At 41.6% G+C, this 22,048-nt stretch overlaps 1 protein-coding gene across 1 annotated transcript in view; it reads left to right on the top strand.

Annotated features, from left to right (window-relative positions):
• Positions 1–16,280, top strand: part of LOC102062210 (uncharacterized) — a 53,874-nt gene extending 37,594 nt beyond the window's left edge. Inside the window, exon 6 of the mRNA XM_074557307.1 lies at positions 15,615–16,280. Coding sequence (XP_074413408.1) covers positions 15,615–15,707 — 93 coding nt within the window. The 3' untranslated portion in view covers positions 15,708–16,280. The remainder of the gene's footprint in view (positions 1–15,614) is intronic.
• Positions 16,281–22,048: the final 5,768 nt, after the last annotated feature.

Here is a 22,048-nt window from a genome sequence, read left to right as displayed (position 1 = left end):
TTTCTATTATTTTAGATAGCAATTTAACCCTAAGGACAGATCTTATTATCTAACTGTCACTCTAGCTGGATATCTTGTTTAAAAGAAAAAATCTGCTTTTTATGTCCTGTATAGAGAGGTTTGGCTGCAACCTCAGCAGTGTAAGGAAAAGTAAAATCATATTCTCTGGGAATGTGATTAATTGTTCTAGTTTTAAGTTCTTCTGCTGGAAAACAGCAACTAAAGATATTGTGTATTATTATTGTTATTGTTATTAATTATTTATTATTATTATTATTATTATTATTATTTATTATTAGTGCAGACTCAGAGCCAGAGCAATGCCCACATACCCCTGGTGTTATATCAGTACAGAAAAGGGTATTTTCCTGCAAACAAAATTATATTTCTATTATTTTAGATAGCAATTTAACCCTAAGGACAGATCTTGTTATCTAACTGTCACTCTAGCTGGATATCTTCAGCTGGATATTTAAAACAAAAATCTGCTTTTTATGTCCTGTATAGAGAGGTTTGGCTGCAACCTCAGCAGTGTAAGGAAAAGCAAAATCATATTCTCTGGGAATATGATTAATTGTTCCAGTTCCAAGGTCTTCAGCTGGAAAACAGCAACTAAAGATAATTCTGCCATGCATGCTTATGGATCTCCCCCGTGTAAAATGCTGCTGTAATTTATTTGAAAGCTGCTTGTGTTTTATTTTTGCTAGTATAGAGAAGCTCTTAGCATTATGAGCTTTGTCTGATTAAGTGCACAAAATGACAAACAAGGTTGTCCTGTGCTCATCTTCTTCCTTCTTTAGGCAGATAATCACCTTGAGAGGGCTGGATCCTATTCAGCCACTCTGGCAGTCAGCAATACCCGGCCCTAAGCCGCATTTCCCAACCTAAACCTTGATCTGCAGCAGCACATCAGCTGCTGCCCGCCCTAAGGCGCCCGAGGAAAGTTGCAATTAGGATTTAGGAGGACATTTTATTATCTGAGATTTGAAATAGGTTTTGTTCGTTAATCCAAACATCTTTCCAGATATGTTGACAGAGCCCTTCTGTGCACGGACTTACTTCAGCTTAAGTGGGAAGTGCGGTGGATGCTGCCAAGATTTAATGCCTGCAAAAGGAGGGGACTTGTCAAGGGCAGGGCGGGGAGGGAGGGACAGGGCAGTGCCGTGGGCAGCCCCCTCACGTGGCACTCAAAGCAGGGGAAGGCTGGGAGGGCACAGAAATGATGCTTTTGGCTTTATTGACATTAGAATCCTAATTAATTACTTTGTTATACTATATTATTTTATATGACGTTACATTTAAACTGAGTTTGTTAAGCACTCAACTCTGAATTTCGTGACAGTTTCAATACACACACATGGATTCAATTGGTTAGTGAATTAAAACACACTAAAATCCAATTACCAATTCTCTTCAGGTAAACAACCTTCTACAATGGATTTTAATTGTTTACTTGTTACCTGGGGATTTGTGGATAACTTGTGAGCAACACAGGAGCAGTAAATGAGATAAGAATTGTTTTTTCTTTCTCTGAGGTTCAGAGAATGTGAATTTTAGAGATATTCTTGGGAAGCTGTGCTTTGCTTTTTTCTGTGAGGAGAAATGCAGCTACAACTCAGCAGTGCTGGGGCAGCATTCTGCTGGCCAGCTTCTGGAAAATAAAATCTATTCCTTAATAAAGGGAAATTAGTAGCTTAACCAAGATTAGACTATACCCCAGCTGCTTTTATAAGTCTGTTGATTGTGTATGAACTCTGCATGGCCAGGGCTCAGCATGGTACAGACAGGGGAATCTCTGCAAATCTTTAAAGAGCAGAATAAAATCCTCACCTTTCTCATGCTCCCTAAAATGCCTTGTTGCTTTAATAGCCAGGCATTCTTTTTCTTATTTACATTTGTAGCCATAACTTATATATATACATACATACATACATACATACATACATATATTTATATTTATAATTTATAATTTTATATTTATATTTATATTTATAATTTTATATTTATATTTATAAATTTATATTTATATTTATATATTTATATATTTATATTTATGTTTATGTTTATATTTATATAAATAAGAGGGACTTGTGTGTGTGCCATTCCCCCAGTGGGGGATGGATCCCAGGGGTTTTGTGCCATTTCCCTGGGGCTCATCCCATTGTCTGCAGCTCGTGAGTATTTTGATTTCTCCCAGAAGATGGAGGTGGTTCTGTGCAGAAGGAACCTGTGGAGGTTTTCTCTCCAGCTGGGTTCACCAGGCTGGAGCTGCTCTGTTTGGTGGGACCACACTGGGTCTGCTGCATCTTCAGTGCTTTGGTGTCCCCAGTGTCACCTGGACATTTCTTTTCACTCTGTTTGAAATTGGGAAAGGAAAATATCCACAAATCCCCAAGTTTCATCACCTTCACAAACTGAAGCAGGTAAATCAAAATATTCCTATGGAAATTCTCACAGAGTCTCTAATTTTCTAAATCACAGAGGGCTGAGCCACTCTTTTACAGAAATCCTGAGTTTATTTAGCCAAATGAATTAATTTTGGCAGTTTCACAGTGATGGAACAGCCACAGGCATTGCTGTTGCCAGGCTGCAGGGCTGGGACTCTGTGCCTGTACAGTCCCTGGACAGCAGAGGTCCTCCAGACCCAGCTGTTCATCCCCAAGTGGGAATTTTGCAGCAATTACCTTCGATTTGTCACCCTAGAAAATAATTATGCTCAAGGATTTTGTCATGGAGATAAACAAACAGTCATTTTGCTTGCCTTGATTTTTAAAATTATTATTATTGTGGAATATTTGCTGTTGTTATTTCCTCTGCAGTAATATTTTAGAAAGACATTTGGAGGGTTTAAATTCTCTGTGGAGTGTTTTAAAGACATATCCAGCAGTATTTTAGCAAAGTATTTCTTGTGCCTCATCTGTGCCTCATTTAGCAGCAGTGCTGCTGTCTGGAAACACAACTCTTTAATAGTTATTATCAGAAAGCACAAAAACATCTGAAATGTTATGGTTAGAATGTAGCTGATAGCCAGAAATGATCAGGTCACTTTCCAGTAAGATTGTAACAAATTTTTACCTCAGCTTTGAGACACTAATTTGGATTATTTGAATGTGTACAGCACCAAAGAGTTGGCAAGGCCTCTTGAATTTATGGGCTTGGGCAAAACTTAAATATTTATGCACTTATAGAGCTAACTGTATTATCAGCCTCTCATTTGTAGATTTATAGAAATATTACCAAAGGATGGAAATTATAAATATTGAAAGTGGTTTTTCTCCTACACTCTACTGGCTGAGCACCTTAACAAGCTCTGTCTGAAAACCATTCCAACTTTGTTGCTGGTAACTTCCCTGTAACCTGGGCAACTAAGCTTTGAGGAGAAAACAAGAATATAAGTAAAAGTAACTGCAGTTTATTTTAAAATATTTTCCATTATTAACACGTTTTTAATAGCAGGAGACGCCCAGATTTTGGCTTCATTATTGAACATGCTGGGGAATGGGGTTTGTGCTGGAGCAGCTGCCAGCTTTGTGTCTCCACTCACAATTATTTCCAAATTGTTACCCTGCTACTGCTATTAACTGGGTTGGTCATTCACAGGTTTTTAGAAGTCAAAAAAAAAAAAGAAGAAAAAAGGTCATTTGAACATTTTACTTCAATTTGGTTCACTACTGTCTTTAACCTGTCGTGTTTTCTGGACAATCTCACCACGGTGCCTTTTTGTAAAAGCCCTCTGAATGACGGATTAAGATCTGTCTTGGATTTTACATGGATTAAGCTTTAAATTAACATAAAAGAATAACAATGTGAATCAATTTGATCAAAGAAAAAGTGTCACTAATTATTTAAACAGGACACTTAGTCCCCAGCTTTAAAGGCAAAGGAGCGGATTTCCCTTGCATGTGGATCGAATCAGAAGTATCCCATAATTGACTCTTTACAAGACCTTTCTGCAGAGTAATGGACTAGATATTAAAGCCTTAAGTATTTAAAGTGAGTTTCCTCCTTCTCTAAGTGGAGCTGCAGCTCTAAGAGCAGTTTTACAAGTCTGACACATTAGTGCATCCCTGGGAAACGCTGGGCTCGGGGCTCGTGCCCCTCCCGGTGTGAATGGGAGCTGGGAGAGCATCCTGCAATCAGCTCCAGATGGGAATGCCTCTGGACTTTAGAACCACCTAATTGGCTTTATCTTTGCCACCTATTTCTAATTTTGTGGGTGTCTCTTGGGAGGATTCATTCTCTGGTGACAAAGGCTCTCGTGGCCTCAGAGCTGTTCTCCCTTCTGGAGGTGTAATTCTGCATTTCTGGCTGCTCAAAGTGGATGAGATGAATGCTGCTGCAAATAAAACTCTGCTTTGTACCTGAAGGGATTCTCTATTTTCTCTATTTCTCAGGCCTTCAGTTTGTACCTGAAGGAATTCTCTATTTTCTCTTTTTCTCAGGTCTTCAGTTTGTACCAAGGAATTCTCTATTTTCTCTATTTCTCAGGCCTTCAGTTTGTACCAAGGAATTGTCTATTTTCTCTATTTCTCAGGCCTTTAGTTTGTACCAAGGAATTCTCTATTTTCTCTTTCTCAGGCCTTCAGTTTGTACCTGAAGGAATTCTCTATTTTCTCTATTTCTCAGGCCTTCAGTTTGTACCTGAAGGAATTCTCTATTTTCTCTTTTTCTCAGGCCTTCAGTTTGTACCTGAAGGAATTCTCTATTTTCTCTATTTCTCAGGTCTTCAGTTTGTACCTGAAGGAATTCTCTATTTTCTCTATTTCTCAGGCCTTCAGTTTGTACCTGAAGGAATTCTCTATTTCCTCCCATTTTGGAGGGGATGCAGTGAAGTCATTCCAAAAAGGGCACTGCTCTCTCCTTGGCCAGTCCTTGTTTGCATGAGGGCTGTTGCAGAACTTATCCTTTCAAATGTTCTTCCTAAAGGAAGTAAAGGTAGTGCAATTCATCCAATCTTATAAAAACAATCATAAATAAGACAGGAAAACATGAAAATGTTGTACGTCCTCCCATTCTTTCCCAATAGTTTTTTTTCTTTTTTCTAATATACATATAAATGTATATTCTAATAAATATATCCTAATATACATATATAATATACATATATACATATACACTATGTATATACATGTATATGTATACATATAAACTATGTATATATAGATATACTAATATATATAAATAAATAAATTTAATATATATATAAAATGGCATGTGTTATATTAGGGAATATTTCTGTCAATATAAATTTTATTTGTATTAATCCTTGTTTAAATTGTTGCTGTGCTTTGTTTTAGAGCCCATGAAATTCCTCCAGCTCTTTATTTTCCATTCATCCATGCTCCCAGTGGTTTCTCCCACCTTGTATCCCAGGTTTCCCCTTTTCAGACAGCCCCATGAATGTGGTACAATAATATTACCCTAATAGGAAAAATCAGTTCCTTTTTGTGTGGAAATAATTCATATATAAATATTCCTTTGCTATGTGGTTCCTACTGTACAGACTTACAGGATAATGTTACTGAGAAAGCAAAATAACCCTTACTATGATACAGAATTTACTTTTAGCCAATTTCTGTCTTTTACTGTCAGGTAGAAGCCAAATCATGCTGAAATCAGCAGGGGATCAGTCAGGGAAGGAGCCCTGGGAAGGCAAAAATTCTGTCCCATATAGGCACAGTTTAAAATTCCAAAAGATGTGAAAAATCTGAATATCTGAACTTCAATTTGTAACATCTGGGACTTCAAACCAGACATAAACAATATTGAATGAATTATATTTTTTCTCTTTCATCAAAATAACATTGTAAATACTGAAGCCACAAATTATACTTTAAAATGAGAGTGGACATTGACTATGATTCCCCTGAAAGTATTTCATACACCAAGATCAAAGAAATGCTGCTTAACTCTTGCAGAGGAGAAATCATTTATAAAAGTTAGTCTGAAACTCAAGCTATAGATTTAACTGCTCCTTTTTGTGGAGGTGAAGAGAGAGAGCCAAGTTTTGAATATTTATTTTCACAATTATTGCTGGGCTTGTCCTCTGCTCTGAGGAAAGTGAGGAAAGGACCTCCCGTGCTCTGGGCTGGCTGGGGCAGTGTTGGGGTTCAGCTGAGACAGGGAATGGGGGCTTTGGGTTTTAGGGCTCCACAGATCCCTCCAGGCTCTGTGGGACACAGTCCCAGCTGCTGGATCTGCTCCCTGCGCAGTGCCCAGGTCAATGGGATTTGCACAGTGCTGTGAGTGGGAAAAGCAGAGTTCCCAAATCCCCAAACTCCCCAATTCCAAACTGCCCAAATCCCCAAACTGCCCAAATCCCCAAATTCCAAACTCCCGAATTCCCAAACTGCCCAAATCCCCAAACTCCCAAATTCTCAAACTCCCAAATTCCAAACTCCCCAAATCCCCAAACTCCTAAATCCCCCAACTCCCAAATTCCAAACTCCCAAACTCCCCAACTCCCAAATCCCCAAACTCCCAAATCCCCAAACTCTCAAACTCCCAAATCCCCAAACTCCCAAATTCCAAACTCCCAAATTCCAAACTCCCAAATTCCAAAGTCCCAAACTTCCAAACTCCCAAACTCCCAAATTCCCAAACTTCCAAATCCCAAACTCCCCAACTCCCAAATCCCCAAACTCCCAAGCTCCCCAACTCCCAAATCCCCAAACTCTCAAATTCCAAACTCCCAAAATCCCAAACTCCCCAATTCTCAAACTGTGGCAGTGTTGGGGTTCCTTCCCTCAGCTGCAGATAGGGAATGACTGTCTCCAAATTCCCAAATAACTCCCAAATTCCAAACTCCCAAATTCCAAACTCCCAAACTCCCAAGTCCCCAAACTCCCAAATCCCCCAACTCCCAAATTCTCAAACTGTGGCAGTGTTGGGGTTCCTTCCCTCAGCTGCAGACAGGGAATGACTGTCTCCAAATTCCCAAATAACTCCCAAACTCCCAAGCTCCCCCTGCAGCCACGGAGCTGCCCAGGGCTGTGTTTGTGCTCGTGCTTTCCATCCCTTTGTTTCCCCTGGTGATTTCACAAAGGAACAAAATGGAGTTCCTATGGCACAGAGTTTTTCCACTGACCTTCCAACTTTCCACATCCTGCTCCCATGGCATGGAGGGAACGTTGGAGCTCTTCTGCTGCCTGGACTCGAGGGGTCTGAGTTGTTAAACCTTTTACAGCTCATGTTGTGTGTGTGTCTTGAAATCTCAATTATTGAAGTCTAATAATTAAAATTATTTATGAAAATCTCCTGATTTAAATCGTGCCAGAAAGTGATGCTGAGCTCCTCAAGGGTCCTGAGCATTGTTGTACCAAAAAAGAGTTTGTAGGATTCTGTTGCTTCCAAAGAAAGTAAACCCAAGAAAACCCATAACTTTTAACTTGGTCTTAAAATCTTAGCAGTCTAATTTTTCAGTCATGAGATTTCTGCCTGAAGTACTTTTCTTGGGCTATCTTTGTTTTACACCAAAACAAATATTTGGAGAAATCCAGTTTCCATTGATTTTCTTCCCCAGAAAAGCAGCTCGGAGCCAATAAAAGGAGGGGAGCTGGTCCAAGGAAAGCACTGGGGCTGCTGGAGACCTGCAGAGCTGGGCTGGGAGCAACCAGAGCTGCTGTCAATCCCCTTCCCTTCCTCCTCTGCAGGGCACAGCTGGGCTTGCACCCACGCTGGGGCTCCTTTCCAAGGGCATCCAAACGAATATTAATTTATATTTTATAATTAGCCTAAAGAATCACCAAGAAATGTGTGAAACTAATCATAAAGCAAAGCCTGTTCTCAGAAAAATCAAAGTGAACTCTCCAGCTTTTGTCCCAGATAGATGGATGCTGTTCTCAGCTCACCAGAGCATCAGAGCTGATTTTGTTGATTAAAAATAAGAAGCTTTTAAAGCTTCTAATTGCCAAATTATTGTGGTATCTTTGTTAAGATTCCTTTGTGTGCTGCCTGTCCCATCTCCATCCCATTCTTGCCATGTGTTCCTCGGTTTGTTTCAGTCCTGGAGTGGTGGTTTTGGTCCTGGGGTGGTGCTTTTGGTCTTGGAGTGGTGCTTTTGACCCTGGACAGTGTCTGGTTTTGGTCCTGGGGTGATGTTTTTGTTCTGGAATGATGTTTCAGTGCTGGGTTGGTGTTTTTGGTCCTTGCTGCTGTTTCAGTGCTGGGTTGGTGATTTTGGTTCTTGCCTGGTGTTTCAGTGCTGGGTTGGTGATTTTGGTTCTTGCCTGGTGTTTCAGTGCTGGGTTGGTGTTTTTGGTCCTTGCTGCTGTTTCAGTCCTGCCTTCCATCCCAGCAGTGTTTGGTTGCCCAGGAAGCTCCTGGAGAACCACAGAGAGTTTCCCATCTGAGCCCAGCAGTGTTTGACACACAACAAATGGCTTTTTTTAGCTTTGATTCCAGTTCTAGGTATGCTATAAATGCCCTTAGACTCTACCAGGCTAAGCCAGTGTACATTTGTGGGTAATATCCTCAAGATGCAAATAAAAATTGCTGATTTTTTTTAGCTCTTAGACTCTCCTAAAGACTGGAGGCAGTTGGTGAGCCCCAGGCTCTGCTTCCCTGGATCCAGCACACCCTCCAGAATATTAGTTTAACTCTATTAAATTTCCTAGAGGTGTTAATTGAAGATGCTGGAAATAAACGTATGAATTCTGCTCCAGAGTCACAAATGTTTTAATTCATCTCCAGACAGATTATTTTTAAGTAATGTTTGATTTTATTTTTATTTTCTCTTCATTTTATTTTAAAAGGCTTCTGCATTGTTCTTTGCTGCTGTAGTTAATCTGTGCATCAGGAGGGGCAGAAGTTAATTTATGGCACAGAAAGCATTCGTGCTGCTTGGGGAGCTGAATCCATCACCCTGTGTTTATTTGTCAGCTGTTTGGGTTTCCTTCCCTTTGCCTCACAGCCCTTTCTCTGCCACTGCTGTGTGCAGTCTGAAATAAGTTCAAGCTGTGGATGGAAGTGTGTGCACACAGGTCTCTGCTTCCATTCTGGCAGCCAAACATTGACTCCTTCCTTTCTGGGGTTTCCTGAAGAATGTGACTGCAAATCAAAATGTTTGGGATGGCAAAAGCATCCAGAACCCCCTGAATTATATTTGGAAATCTCAGCTTTAATACACGGCAGAGAGCCAGACCAGATCAGAGCCAGCACACACCGGTGCATTGGATATTGTCAATTGAACAGATCCAATCCTCCCTCCTGCTTTCCCCTGATATATTTGTATGTTATAAATGATTTATTGATGGAGACTGCTCATGTAGGTGACCAACCATTCCTGTGGGAACAGAACTGTCCCTTTTCCCAAATTAAACTCCTTTAGGTGTAGTGCTCATTTACTTATGAAATTCATTTTAATCCTTTCTCATTGTTGCCAATATTTTCTATTATTACCACAGCCTATCAATGATCTTCCTGCCTTTATAAACTGATAAAATATCCTAAACGCTGCTCAAGGCTCCTCCTTTCTCCAGGACTGACCCATCCAGGGCTGATTTTGGGTTTCACTGGCAGCTCAGCCCCACGGGTGCTCCTGGCTGTGCCCCTCAGAGGGAGCATTGGCACAGAGCCCTGCCAGCCTGCTGGCAGCCCCAGAGCTGCTCTGACCCTGCAATCAGCCCAAAAAAAGGCTTTGGGAGGCTTTGGGATGAGTGGCTGGGCAGGGCTGGAGCCATCAGCCCCCAGAGTGGGGCTGGGGCAGGGGGAGATGGGCAAAAATCCTCCCCTCAGCTCAGCCCAGCTGCCAGGTGAGCACTGCAGCTGGCAAATACTCCCTTGCCACAAGCAGAGCGTTTCTGCTCTTAATATTAAAAGTGTGTCAGAATTTCCATTATAAACCACTTATTTTGTGGGTTTATAGCTTTGCCATAAAAATACACCTTGGGTTGAGCCCTGGCACGCAGCCATTTGGCTTCTTCTAACACAATATTAATTCAGAACATCCAGACAGTGTTTTTAAACATCGGTATCTGAGAAGTTGTTGCTTCTTTTTCTCTTTTTTTTTTTTTTTTTAATTTTCCTGAAGTCCCTTGTTTTCTGCAGGACTCACTCAGAAATCAAAGGTAGCCAGATGTAATTGCAACAAGAATCTGTAACATCTGGAGCTCTTTTTGGAAGGACTGAGACTTGTGATAAGAAAGAAAGAAAGTTCTGGGGACATGTAGAGAATTCCAGGCCAGGTGGGAAGGCTGGATCCAGACCCCCAAGGCTGAGCTGACAAGCTCTGGCTGCCATCACCCACAGAGCCTCCCAAAAAATGGCAGAAAGAAGGAAAGTCTGGGGCAGATAAAGATATAAGCTAAAATATTCAATTTGGAACCAAATCAAAGAATTTTAGGTCACATTTGAATCCAAAGTGCAACAAAATATTGTCAGCCAGTGATCTCTGTGAGATGAGAAATTAGGACCAAAAACCAAGATGTAATTTGAAATTTAAGGATAATTCTGATGGGATATTTCAGATGAACTTCCAAGCTAACAAACCCTCTGCACCTGAGCTCTGGGTGCAGGAGGAGCACGTCTGGTCCTTCCAAAGCCCAGCCCTGATGAATGGCTGGAAAGGTGGGCAGAAACTGCAGTTAAATTTAAATAATTTAAAATAAATTTTAAATAAACCCTGTAACTGCTTGGAAAATGAATGCTGAAAAGGGGCAACCCTAATCTGATCCCTGGCCTTGCTGTACAATTAGCAAAAGTGATAATCTTCATTTGTGAAACAAGGAAAATTGGCAGCTGGGAAAAAAAGAAAGGAAGTCATTCAGTTTCATATTAAACTTCTGAAAAAATTGGCCATAAAAGCAGTTCTGGGGCTGGCCAGGACAGAGGCTCAGAAATGTCTGGGGAATGTTCTTCAATCACTTCGGGGAATGTGAGGACATGAAGCTGAAAGTGCTGAGCTCCAGAGGAATGAGGATAAAGCTTCAAGCTTTTCTCTAGATTTGGTCAGTTTACTTTCTGAATGTATATTGGGATCTGGGAAAGAAATGGAATAAATTTCCCTTCCTCAGGCTGCAGTTATTGGACAAGGTGGGCTGAAAAAGAATAAATTGGGCTCAAGCAGGGAGAGTGAGTGCTGGCAGACATAGGGCTTTCCAAAGGTGGGGAAATTGATTTAGGAAAGTCATCCTCTCTGAGCAACAAATGGAGCTCAGATGATGGATAGGCTATGGAAGGATTTGGAGATCATTATGGCTGGTAATAGAGTAATTCAAGCTGGAAGTATTGTCTTACCAATGAAATCCCTGGAAATTGGCTTTAATTATGTGGCTCAGATGAAGCAGAGAATTTCAGATAACTGATTTGGAGTGAGGAGATTTCCCAGTGCTGCAGGAGCCACTGCAGCAGCTGCTTGGGGCAGTATCAAAGGAAAGGTTCAACTGGTGCAAATCATATTTTAAGGGCCAAGCATTTGCAGAGACTTTTGCTGATAGATTTGAGGGGTGATTTTTTCCTTGCACTAAGCAATTTAAATTCTGAATTTCTTTAAATGCAGAGCTGCAGCAAGATTTCGGGAGATCTCCCTGTGATGCTGTAGTGGGTGTACTTACTCTGGCTTTACTCCAGCTTTCACAATTAATTGAAACTGAAAATACAACAGCTTGGAGGTCAATACAAGTCCTAAAGGTGCAGAAATACCTCCAGGATCTACAGATCCTCCAAGCTCTGCTGAATTTCGAGGTGCCATCAGTGCTGGGACTGATGTGAGCAGGGCTGAGGCCACCACAGCTGTGCCACAATCCCAGTTCCAGGGCACTGTTTGGATTCCCAGAAGTTTTTTCCAGTTAAAAATCAGTTTTCTGAATCCAATAAACACACAGGCTGCACACAGTGGTGTACCACAGATGGATTCTGAGGGAAACCAAGCCATTCCCAGCACCTCTCTGTCAGAACGTGCTGCTGGGCAGCCAGGGGGTGACCTGGGATGGATGAATGAGCTTTCAGCGAGCCCTGGCCCTCACTCCCAGCTCTGATTGAAGTCAAATGGTGGCTGGAGTGGCTCCTGCAGAGCCAAGTTTCAGGAAAAGGGGAGGGAGCAGCTTCCAGAGCAGGACAAGGCCTGCTGCAGCTTTAAAAGATGAATTTTGGCCCAGCACCTGCTGCCTTTGGAGGATGGGAAGGAGCTGGGCCCGGCCTGCCCGGATCACATCAGCTCTGGTGGTATCTGGGTACCGAGTACAACCCTGAGGTGTGAGCTGATGGATTCACAAAGGGCTGGAATGCTCTGAAAACAGCCTGAGAGCAGCTCCAGAGGCAGGGGAGTCATTGGAAGTGAGGAGTTGTGGGCACACAGCCAGCCAGGGCACGGCTGCACAGACAGAGGGACAGGGGACAGGCAGCACCGTCCTGGGCAGCTCAGGTGAAGGGTTTGTAAAGCAGTTTTTAAAGGATTACTGCTACTATTTCAGGCAGATTTTTTGTGGCTTTGTTAATATTGTAAAAACACTGCAGGAGTTTGGTGAGCAGGAAACAATTTCAGTGGCTGGCACAGTGTGATTTAATGTTTTCAAAAATGTTTTTGAACAAAACCTCTTGTAACTGCTCCCACTTTCACCTCCCCATGCTCCAAACACCTTCCAGGCTGGATGGGAACTTATGACAACAAAATGTTCTGTTCTGAGGAGAGGAATTCCTCTCGTGCTCAAAGCACATCTGACAGTGCCTGAATCCAGAGGAGGTCCCACCAAAGGTGGTTCCTTGGGGAGGGTTGGCCAAGGCCTGGCAGAATTGGGGTTCTGTGGGGTGACACAGGCTCAGCTTCATCCAGGGAGCACCTCTGGAGCTTCACCCCAACATTCCCACCCAGAACATCAGCAAAGGGCACCTGGAAAGCCGAGTTTGGTGTTTGAGGTTTGATGTTTGAGGTTTGGTGTTTGAGGTTTGTTGTCCAAGGGTTTGTTGTCCAAGCAGCGGGAGAAGACACCAACTCCTGCTCAGGAGTTTGTTTGTCAAACAGCACAATTGTGTCCAGGAAACACAATTGTGCCTCTATCCTCCATTAGTCTCTCCTGACATAAATATACAGCAATAAATAAAAATTTATTCATTTTTGGTGTTCAGGAAGATTATTCTACTGCTGGATGAAGCAAAGGAAATGTGTACCTGAGTGAAGGGTGTGACAATACCATGTGGTTTTTATAAAATATCTTTTATATTGTATTATTATATTCTATCTATTCTTTTATAACATATCATTATAATTCCTTGGGTCAGTGAATGTAAGCTAAGTAATGGACTGATAATTTTCTTGCTACATTAAACCGAGTGCTGTGAAAATTTGAGGAGGTTTTGCTACAGCAGAGATACAGCTTTTAATTTTTGTATCTAAGCCATGCTTTCCAAAATGTCTGATTTTCCTAAACCACCCCGGAGATGTCAGGTTACATGTCAGGTGTGCCACTGCCAGCAGAGTTACACAACTGGAAATGGGTTAAACATTTATGTTAAACATTTATTTTAAACACTGATATCTCAAATTCTGCACATCACTGGTGGCTGAGAACTGCGAGGACAAAAGCTTGGAAATTGGGAACTTATGAATAATCAGATTTTAACACCTTTGTTTCATTTCAAAGCTGTTGGAATGAGTCAGGAGTGAGCTGTGCCTGATGTTGGGGTCTCTGAATCACTGACCCCACATTCATGTGTGTGTGTGTGTATATATATATTTATTATGTATATTAATATAAATAATCATCTTGTAATTAATACAAATATAGAATTACACATTAATATGTTATATAGTATATATATTAACATATGTGTTATATCTAGTATAAATATTAATAATATATCTATATAAATATATTATCTATATAATTATATATAAAATATAATATATATTATATTACTATATATTCTATAATATATATTTTATATTTAATATATTATAATGTATTGATAAATGTGTTATATATTATATACCTTAATTATGTATATTTAAAAATATATATCTATATATAAAAATATATTAAATATTAATATTAATTAAAATTAAATATAGTTGAAATTAAATATAAATATTGATATATATTAAATGTATTATATATTAATATATTAATATATTAAATATATATTTAAAATATATGTTTTGATAGTATGTTTATTTGAATATATATAAAATATATATAGATATGTGCATATATGAAATATATGTATAATATAAATTAAAATATTTTTATATATTAAAAATATATATGTATTCTATATATAATATATATGAAATATATATTATGTATATATTAATAATATATAATATATATTTATATATTTTAATATATGTGCATATAATAATGTATATTTGAAAATATTAAAAATCTATATCTATGCATGTATAAATGTATACACATGTATGTTTATATGTGCTTGAGAGACGCTTGGACTCTGCAGTGACACAAGGTGTGAGCACCTGCACAGAATTCAGGCAGCTTTTGGTTTCACACTGGCCCTGCTGGGGCTGCCTGGCCGAAGGTTTGAGTTTGGGTGTTCCTGATTTGTAGGATTTGCTGTGCTGGGATTTCTCCCAAGAGCTCCTGGGCCCTGCCCTGTCTCCAGCTCAGCCCCATCCCCTTGGGTGTTCCTGGTTTGTAGGATTTGCTCTGTTGGGATTTCTCCCAGGAGCTCCTGGGCCCTGCCCTGTCTCCAGCTCAGCCCCATCCCTTGGGAGTTCCTGGGCCCAGCCCTGTGTCTGGCTCAGCCCCATCCCTTGGGAGTTCCTGGTTTGTAGGATTTGCTCTGTTGGGATTTCTCCCAGGGAGCTCCCTGGGCCCTGCCCTGTCTCCAGCTCAGCCCCATCCCTTGGGTGTTCCTGGTTTGTAGGATTTGCTCTGTTGGGATTTCTCCTGGGAGCTCCCCAGGCACTGCCCTGTGTCCAGCTCAGCCCCATCCCTTTGGGTGTTCCTGGGCCCTGCCCTGTGTCCAGCTCAGCCCCATCCCTTGGGTGTTCCTGGTTTGTAGGATTTGTTCTGTTGGGATTTCTCCAGGGAGCTCCTGGGCCCTGCCCTGTGTCCAGCTCAGCCCCATCCCCTGGGAGTTCCTGATTTGTAGGATTTGCTCTCTGTTGGGATTTCTCCAGGGAGCTCCCTGGGCCCAGTCCTGTCTCCAGCTCAGCCCCATCCCCTGGGAATTCCTGGTTTGTAGGATTTGCTCTGTTGGGATTTCTCCCAGGAGCTCCCCAGGCCCTGCCCTGTGCCCGGCTCAGCCCCATCCCCTGGGAATTCCTGGTTTGTAGGATTTGCTCTGTTGGGATTTCTCCCAGGAGCTCCCCGGCCCAGCCCTGTCTCCAGCTCAGCCCCATCCCCTGCATTTCCAGCCTGGGCCCTGCAGGCTCAGGGGCCGTTCCAGGAGTGCTGAATCCCTCAGTTCCTGCAGAATGAGGCCAAGGATCTGAGGGAGGAAGAGGTGTGAGGAGAGCTTTATTAGTATGGCACATATTTAACCCATAGGAAAACCCACAAATTTTACTCATTTTAAGTGTATTTCACACTTTTTGACTATTTGAAATAACCACATTTGTAAAAACTTCTTTTAATGAATAGAGCTCTTTATGTACAAAGGCAAACCCTTTTTTCCCCCCTAAATCCAGTCCTTTTAAAATCCCATTTCTTTTGTAGGTCTGGCTGCTTCCCTCCTCTGTTCATTATTGCTTGCTGCTACAGAACCCTCCAGAACTGCAGCCAGGACATTTAGATTCTGTTTTATCTTAGAAGAGTTTTCCTGATCAATGCCATGTATTCATCAGGACTAATTAGACAGATAAGTAAAAAAGGACTTTAATTATTTAATGCCAACCCCAACCAAGCTGGTGTTCAGCACAATATTTGTGTGTGAGGGATGGGAAGGAGCTGCCTGGGTACAAATTCTGGCCCCACTGAACTGTGCCACGTTACTGCACAAAGGCTTCTCCACATCTTTAAAAGAAATATTTCCCTGGGGTTTCTGAATGCTGGTAAATGTGGTTTTATCTTCCTTTTCACTTTTGAATGTTTGTTTACCTTACACACCCCTCAAAGTAATTTAACATAAAAAACTTCTCATCAATTCCATTTTATTCCAAGTTTGAATTGCCTCATTTTTTAATTTCTTGTGCATTTACAGACCCCACATGGCAATGTCTGGGCTGAAAACATGGTAGGGGAACATTGGCATATTTTGTCTTGCTGTGATTTCAACTGAATTAAAGAAACCCAGAAATGAAAACATTTCCATTTGTTTATATAACTAAAAAAAAACCCCATAAAACTGAGCAAGAATATCCTTTAATGAACACAAACTCTTTTTGAAAGCAGGCACAACCAGAGGGACACACACACACACCCCCAGCTCCTATCTCCCCTATCAACAGCAAATTAGAGCAGGTAAAAAACCTCCCTCTATTTGTCTTAGGAAATATCCAGCACTTTTACAGGGAATTTGGAAAATATTTCAGTGGAGGTGAAATGCTGCACACAAAGCACAGCCACGGGCTGCTGTAAAACTGCCCTGGAACAAGGCATTAAAATGCCATCGACCTGCACACATAAAAACAACCAAAAAGCTATGAAAACAAATGTCCTGCAAATAATTAGGATCTTATGGCAGGGAGCAGTGCTGATCTGCATGCAGGGATTTTCTGTGCAATCAGAGCCTGATGGGCTGAGGGGAGAATGAGCAGAGCACAAATGGGCTGTGCTGCTCCTGCCTGCCCCAAAGCATCCTCCAGCCCTTCCAGCTCCTCCTTCTGCCCCTAAAATCCCCTTTCTGTCCTCTAAATTCTCCTTTCTGTTCCCTAAAGTCTCCTTTCTATCCCTAAAGTCTCCTTTCTATCCCTAAAGTTTCCCTTCTATCCCCTAAAGTCTCCTTTCTATCCCTAAAGTTTCCTTTTTATCCCTAAAGTTTCCCTTCTGTCCCCTAAAGTCTCTTTTCTGTCCTATAAAGTCTCCTTTCTGTCCTCTGGTCTCCCTTCTGTCCCATAAAGTCTTTGTCCTCTAAAATCTCATTTCTGCCCCCTAAAGTCCCCTTTCTTCCCCTAAAGTTTCCTTTCTGTCCTCTAAAGTCTCCTCTCTATCCCTAAAATCTCCTTTCTGTCCCCTAAAAATCTCCTTTCTACCCCTAAGGTAGCTTGGAATACCCTTGGTTTGTGATGAATGTTTTTTTAATTGAATCTCAGGTTTTTATCATGCAAGGTTGAATTTGCTGATTTTCCATTTTTCCATGGGAAAGGTTGAATTTGCTGATTTTTCAGGGTGAGTCTGAGGCTGACCCAGCCAGAAATAGCTGCAAACTTCATTTCTGGTCCTGAAAATCTGCTGTGGGTTTGTTCTCACTGCAGGTCACGTGCTTGTATTTATTGAAGGTTTAGCAATAGTTTGTAGAGGTTGCTGGTGTGTAAAATGCATCAAACTGTTGTATAAATTTATCCTTTAATGCAATAAAATAATTCTTCAAGAGCAATTCTATCACCTGCAATGTATGGAAATACAAAAAGAATTATAATTACTGATTATTCATGTCTGTGTGTTTGTCACAACTGTTGGGGTTGTTGTTAGCACAGCTCAGGAAAGCTACACCATTAAAATGTATTTGGAAGGATGTGCATCTGTGATTACATAATTAACATGGTAAAATAAATTAATGAGGCTGCTGCCTAAGAGCTGGGCATTTCATTCTCAGCTTTAAGTTAGAATTTAATACTTTTTTTTTACTAAAATGCCTTAAATGAATATTGCTTTTCTTACATAATAAAATCACTGTTTTGATCTCCATTTTACAGACCCCAAACATCAATAATTCAGAGGAATTAATGTCTGTCCCCTCTGTATTTCATCTTGTTTCCTGTTTTGTCATTAGGTAACAGTTCCCCCTAAGGCACTTGGTTTTAAACTTCCAGTCCAGCTCGTGCCTTTCTTCCAGACCCTTCCCAGGTTTGCATTTCCACAGCCAGAGCTGTGCCCATGATCAGGGCCCTGTCTGTAAATTCCCAACCACCAGAACAGATCTTGGCACTGGGATTTCACCCATTCATCCATTTTATCTGACTTTCTGCTGGCCTGGCTTTCCAAAGTGTGAAAATCTGCTCTGCAGAGGAATTTGATGGATTGCAACCCTAATTTTTGGAGTGAAATTCTACAGAACTGCTCTGCTTAGAAAGCTTTGGGCAGAATTGTGAGGTTGCTGTGAATGCTGTTAAGCCTGTGGTGCCTTTTGGCTGGGAGTCCATCCCAATTAGTGACCCCTGCATGGAGCAGTAGCACAGAGAAGGATTTGGTTGGTTTTTTTCAAGGCAGTTGTAAATGATTAGTCCAAAGGAGCAGCATAAAACTGCGAGTCCCCTGCAGGAGTGGGCTGGAGGAAATTAAAGGATCAACAACAGAAGGGAAGCACTGAGCTGGGATTGTTCAGGCTGCAGCCACAGGCTCTCAGTGCACTCAGGAAATTGGCTCCATCAAAAGCTGAGGATGCAGGAGTGAGGATGAGGAGGATCATGCAGGTGATGGTTCTAAATCATGGCCTGAGATCCCAGGGCTTTCCAAGGCAGAGCTTTCCTCCCTCCTCACAAAAAGCAGCAGTTTCCAGGTAAAAATGGAATCTTCTCTTTATGAACCAATAAAAGTTCAGCAGAAATGTGAGCTGTAAATCTGATATAACTCAATAAATAACAAAGATTCAGTCTCCCCACATTAATATCAGTTGGATGGGGATTTTTGCTGTGCTGTGCCCTGTGTTTGTGTGGGAGAGCTGTGAAAGCAATGGCTGGGGAGTGCTTGGCAGTCAGGTAAAGCTTTTCCTTTAAAGTAAAAGTCAATTCATTCTGCAGAAATTTGCATCTTCTGGGCCTGGGATGGAGCTGAAACCTTTGCTGGAGGAGCAGGAAAGGATCACAGGAGGGGAAATGCATAAATCTCCATCTGGAGCCAGGGAGGAGATGGGGGAGCAGCAGTGCCAGAGCAAAACTCCGAGGGAAAAGTGGAAGAAAGGAAGAGGAATGTCCCAGGAATTCAGCCCTTCTAATGCTCAACCCTTTCAGCAGCAGCAAACCACTGGAAAGCTGTAACCCAAACAAGGAAATTAGAGCAAAAATGAACAATATTCAAGTGTTCAGATGTCAGAAGCAGCAGAGGAGTTATTGGTGTGAGAGGTTATGGCCGGAGGGGAGAGCTCAGCGTGCCCTGGGTAATGAAGGCTCCCTGGGAGCACGGATCCCTCTCCAGGTAAGCAGGGCTTTTACAGCATGGCATCTTGGCATTTGTAATTAAACACCACGGCCCACTCTGCAGATGAACTCTTAAACACTTCAGGCCTTTATCAGGGGATTTTACTGGCCAGCCATGTGTGTTCAGATGGCAAAAAACCCCAGCTGCTATAAAAACAGAAACCCAAACATTTCTTTTTATGACTCGACTTGCTGTATTTTTATATATATTGAGCCAAATTCATCCCTTGTGGAGCTCAGTTGAAGCCAATAAGGGCAGATTTGGCCCATGTCTATATGAGAAAGGTGGTGACAATTAAAATATATTGTTTAATAATGAGAGCTATGGTAGTGAAGTGTCTTTGTGTCTATGAAATTATACACCACGACACCCAGACTAGCAAAACACATCAGGCTGCTTTCTGATGGAAAGGCAAAAGCACTCTGACTTTTATGATTATGATTAAATATCACAAAGGCATTTGAAGGAGGCTAATTTAGGTAACATCTCCAGAAGTCTCGTTTATAGTGCAGTATTTTACCATTTGAAAATATTTCTTGACTGTTTTTATATGTGGCTCTCAAGGACAGCATGACTGGCTGTTATTAGCAGTAAGTAAAAGAACAGTTTTTATTTCACTTACATGTGAGGGACTTTCAGCAATATTACCAGAAGGAATGTACCCTATTAAAGAGAAGTGAGGACAGCCTTTACTATCACTTTACACTGGCAATTCCCACTTGTTCCCTGCTCAGGGCATGGCACCAGCACATGAAAGGCTCTGCTGGAGAGCTGGAGATGTTTCCAGGTTAGCAACAAACACCCAAAGCAGAGGAGCTGTGGTTACACGGATCCTACCCAGCAACTCCGCTGTGTATCCCTGTAGTAAGCCTGGGTGCATTTCCAGGCTGGAGTTGCTGTGCTCTGTGTGCAAATCCCTCCCCAGGCTCCCTCCCTGCCTCAGCTGAGCTCTGCCCTGCAAATGCCCCAAATTGTGGCCCCAACATTGTCCTGCTGGCTCCTGACCCTGCCAGGCCCAGAGGATCAGCAGAGATTTCCCTTGGGAAAGGTTTTTCCTCGGGGGTTCCCTGTCCTGGCCCTGGCAGCTCTGGGCTCAGAGGGTCACAGGAATCAGAAATATTCTGTTGAACCAAGAGAGTGTGAGGAGGTGAAACACCTCAATGCCTGGAGCAGCAGAAAAGGCAGCTCTTAAACCAAACTGGAGATCTAAAATATCAGTTCTAACGCCACTGGTCATCTAAAGAGCCTCTGACCCCCAAAAATGGGAGTGGGAGGGAAAAACAGAAGAATAAAAATCGTTTTTGTTGTACTTATTACTCATTCTGAGTCTCTCTTATGGAAATCTGGCCTTTGGCATCAGACTCAAATAATATTTTATGAGAAGAAAGCATGATTCATTGGAATGGTGCAGTATCTGTGCAAAGGAAAACTGGGAAGGACACAAGAGAAACTCAGCTGTGGAAAACCAATCCAAGGAACCCCTGCCCCACTCAGGATCCCAACCCACAGCAGGAAACAGCAAAAAGGAACAAAGCCATTCCAAGCAAACCCTTGGATGTGGTGCTGCAGCCAAGGAAGGAATTGTGGCCATATCAGATTGTCAGCCAGGGTCACACAGGGCCTGTGGAAGGAGAATATCCTGTCCTTTGGAAATTAATAGGATTTTTAATGTAAACAGTTTTATATTTATATTATTTATATTTATATTATTTATATTTATATTTATATTACTTATATTTATATTTATATTTATAGATAGAGTGCTTAAATATCAAATATTATATTTATAAGTGCAATAATTTAAAAATTCTTTGTATTTATATTTATTAATTATATTTATTATATTAAGTGCTATATATTAAATACTGAATTATTAATTTAATAATTTAAATATCAGACTTCTGTTACTCTCTCAGTGGCTGCTCAGGTACCCTGGGCAGGAGTAAATGCAATTTTCAGCGTGGCTGTGTCGTCCCTCACACTCAAACCCTGCATGGCCGATTCCTGAGCCAGGGCTGCAGGCTGGGCTTGCTGAGGGGACATTCAAGGGCTGCTCCTGATAAAAGTTTTCCTTTTGACTTCAACAGAAATAGGGCTGAGCCTTGGGATTTTGGCATGAAAACCCAAACTGGGGCTTTGCATGTGTGAGCTGAGCAGGCAGTGCCTGACGTCAGGAATTGTTCTCTGGACGTGTTGTTCTGGAATGTTCAGGGATTCCTCCCAGCCAGGAGATAAATTTGTCAATTTTGTCTTTCAGGGCTGTTAAATCCTTGCTGCCCAAGCAGACAGTGCTGATATTCCACCTCGTTTTTCTTATTAAAAAGTCAAATTTCCACCAGTTTGTAAATACAGCCCCACTGAAAGGGTTCCTCAAAACTGCAGCAATGTATGGTTCAAAGCCAAATGTTTGTGTTTGCTGAGAGCTAAGGAAAAAATCCCAGATGAAAAATGTTGGCATCTGCCAAATAATGCTTCAAACCCTTTCCCATCAGTATGGAACAAGAGCCTTGTGACCTGTTGTGGCTGTCCCTCCTCTTTTCATTCCAGTGGGTTTCCTTTTCTTTTATTAAATGAGTTTCTAATTAACAAAACCTGCAATTATCCTGATTTTAATTGAATTGGTGTTATTAGCTCTTTGCACTAATCAATCTCCTTTTTATTTCCTTCTCTCAGGAGCCAGTTCCAAAGGTGGGCTGAGGCTCAGGAGGGCAAATTTCCATCCCTGCTGCTGTAAAACCCTGGCACAGCTGAGCTGGCATTGCCAGAGAGCTCAGACAGGGAGAGGAGCTGGGGCTGGGGGCCACAAACACCCAGAAGGTGACAAAAACCCAGGAAAGTGACACAAAACACCCAGC

The sequence above is a fragment of the Zonotrichia albicollis genome, chromosome 22 (genome assembly GCF_047830755.1).
Source record: "Zonotrichia albicollis isolate bZonAlb1 chromosome 22, bZonAlb1.hap1, whole genome shotgun sequence".
Taxonomy (NCBI): domain Eukaryota; kingdom Metazoa; phylum Chordata; class Aves; order Passeriformes; family Passerellidae; genus Zonotrichia; species Zonotrichia albicollis.
Note: the sequence above shows the minus strand (reverse complement) of the source record. Positions and strands in the feature narration are given on the sequence as shown.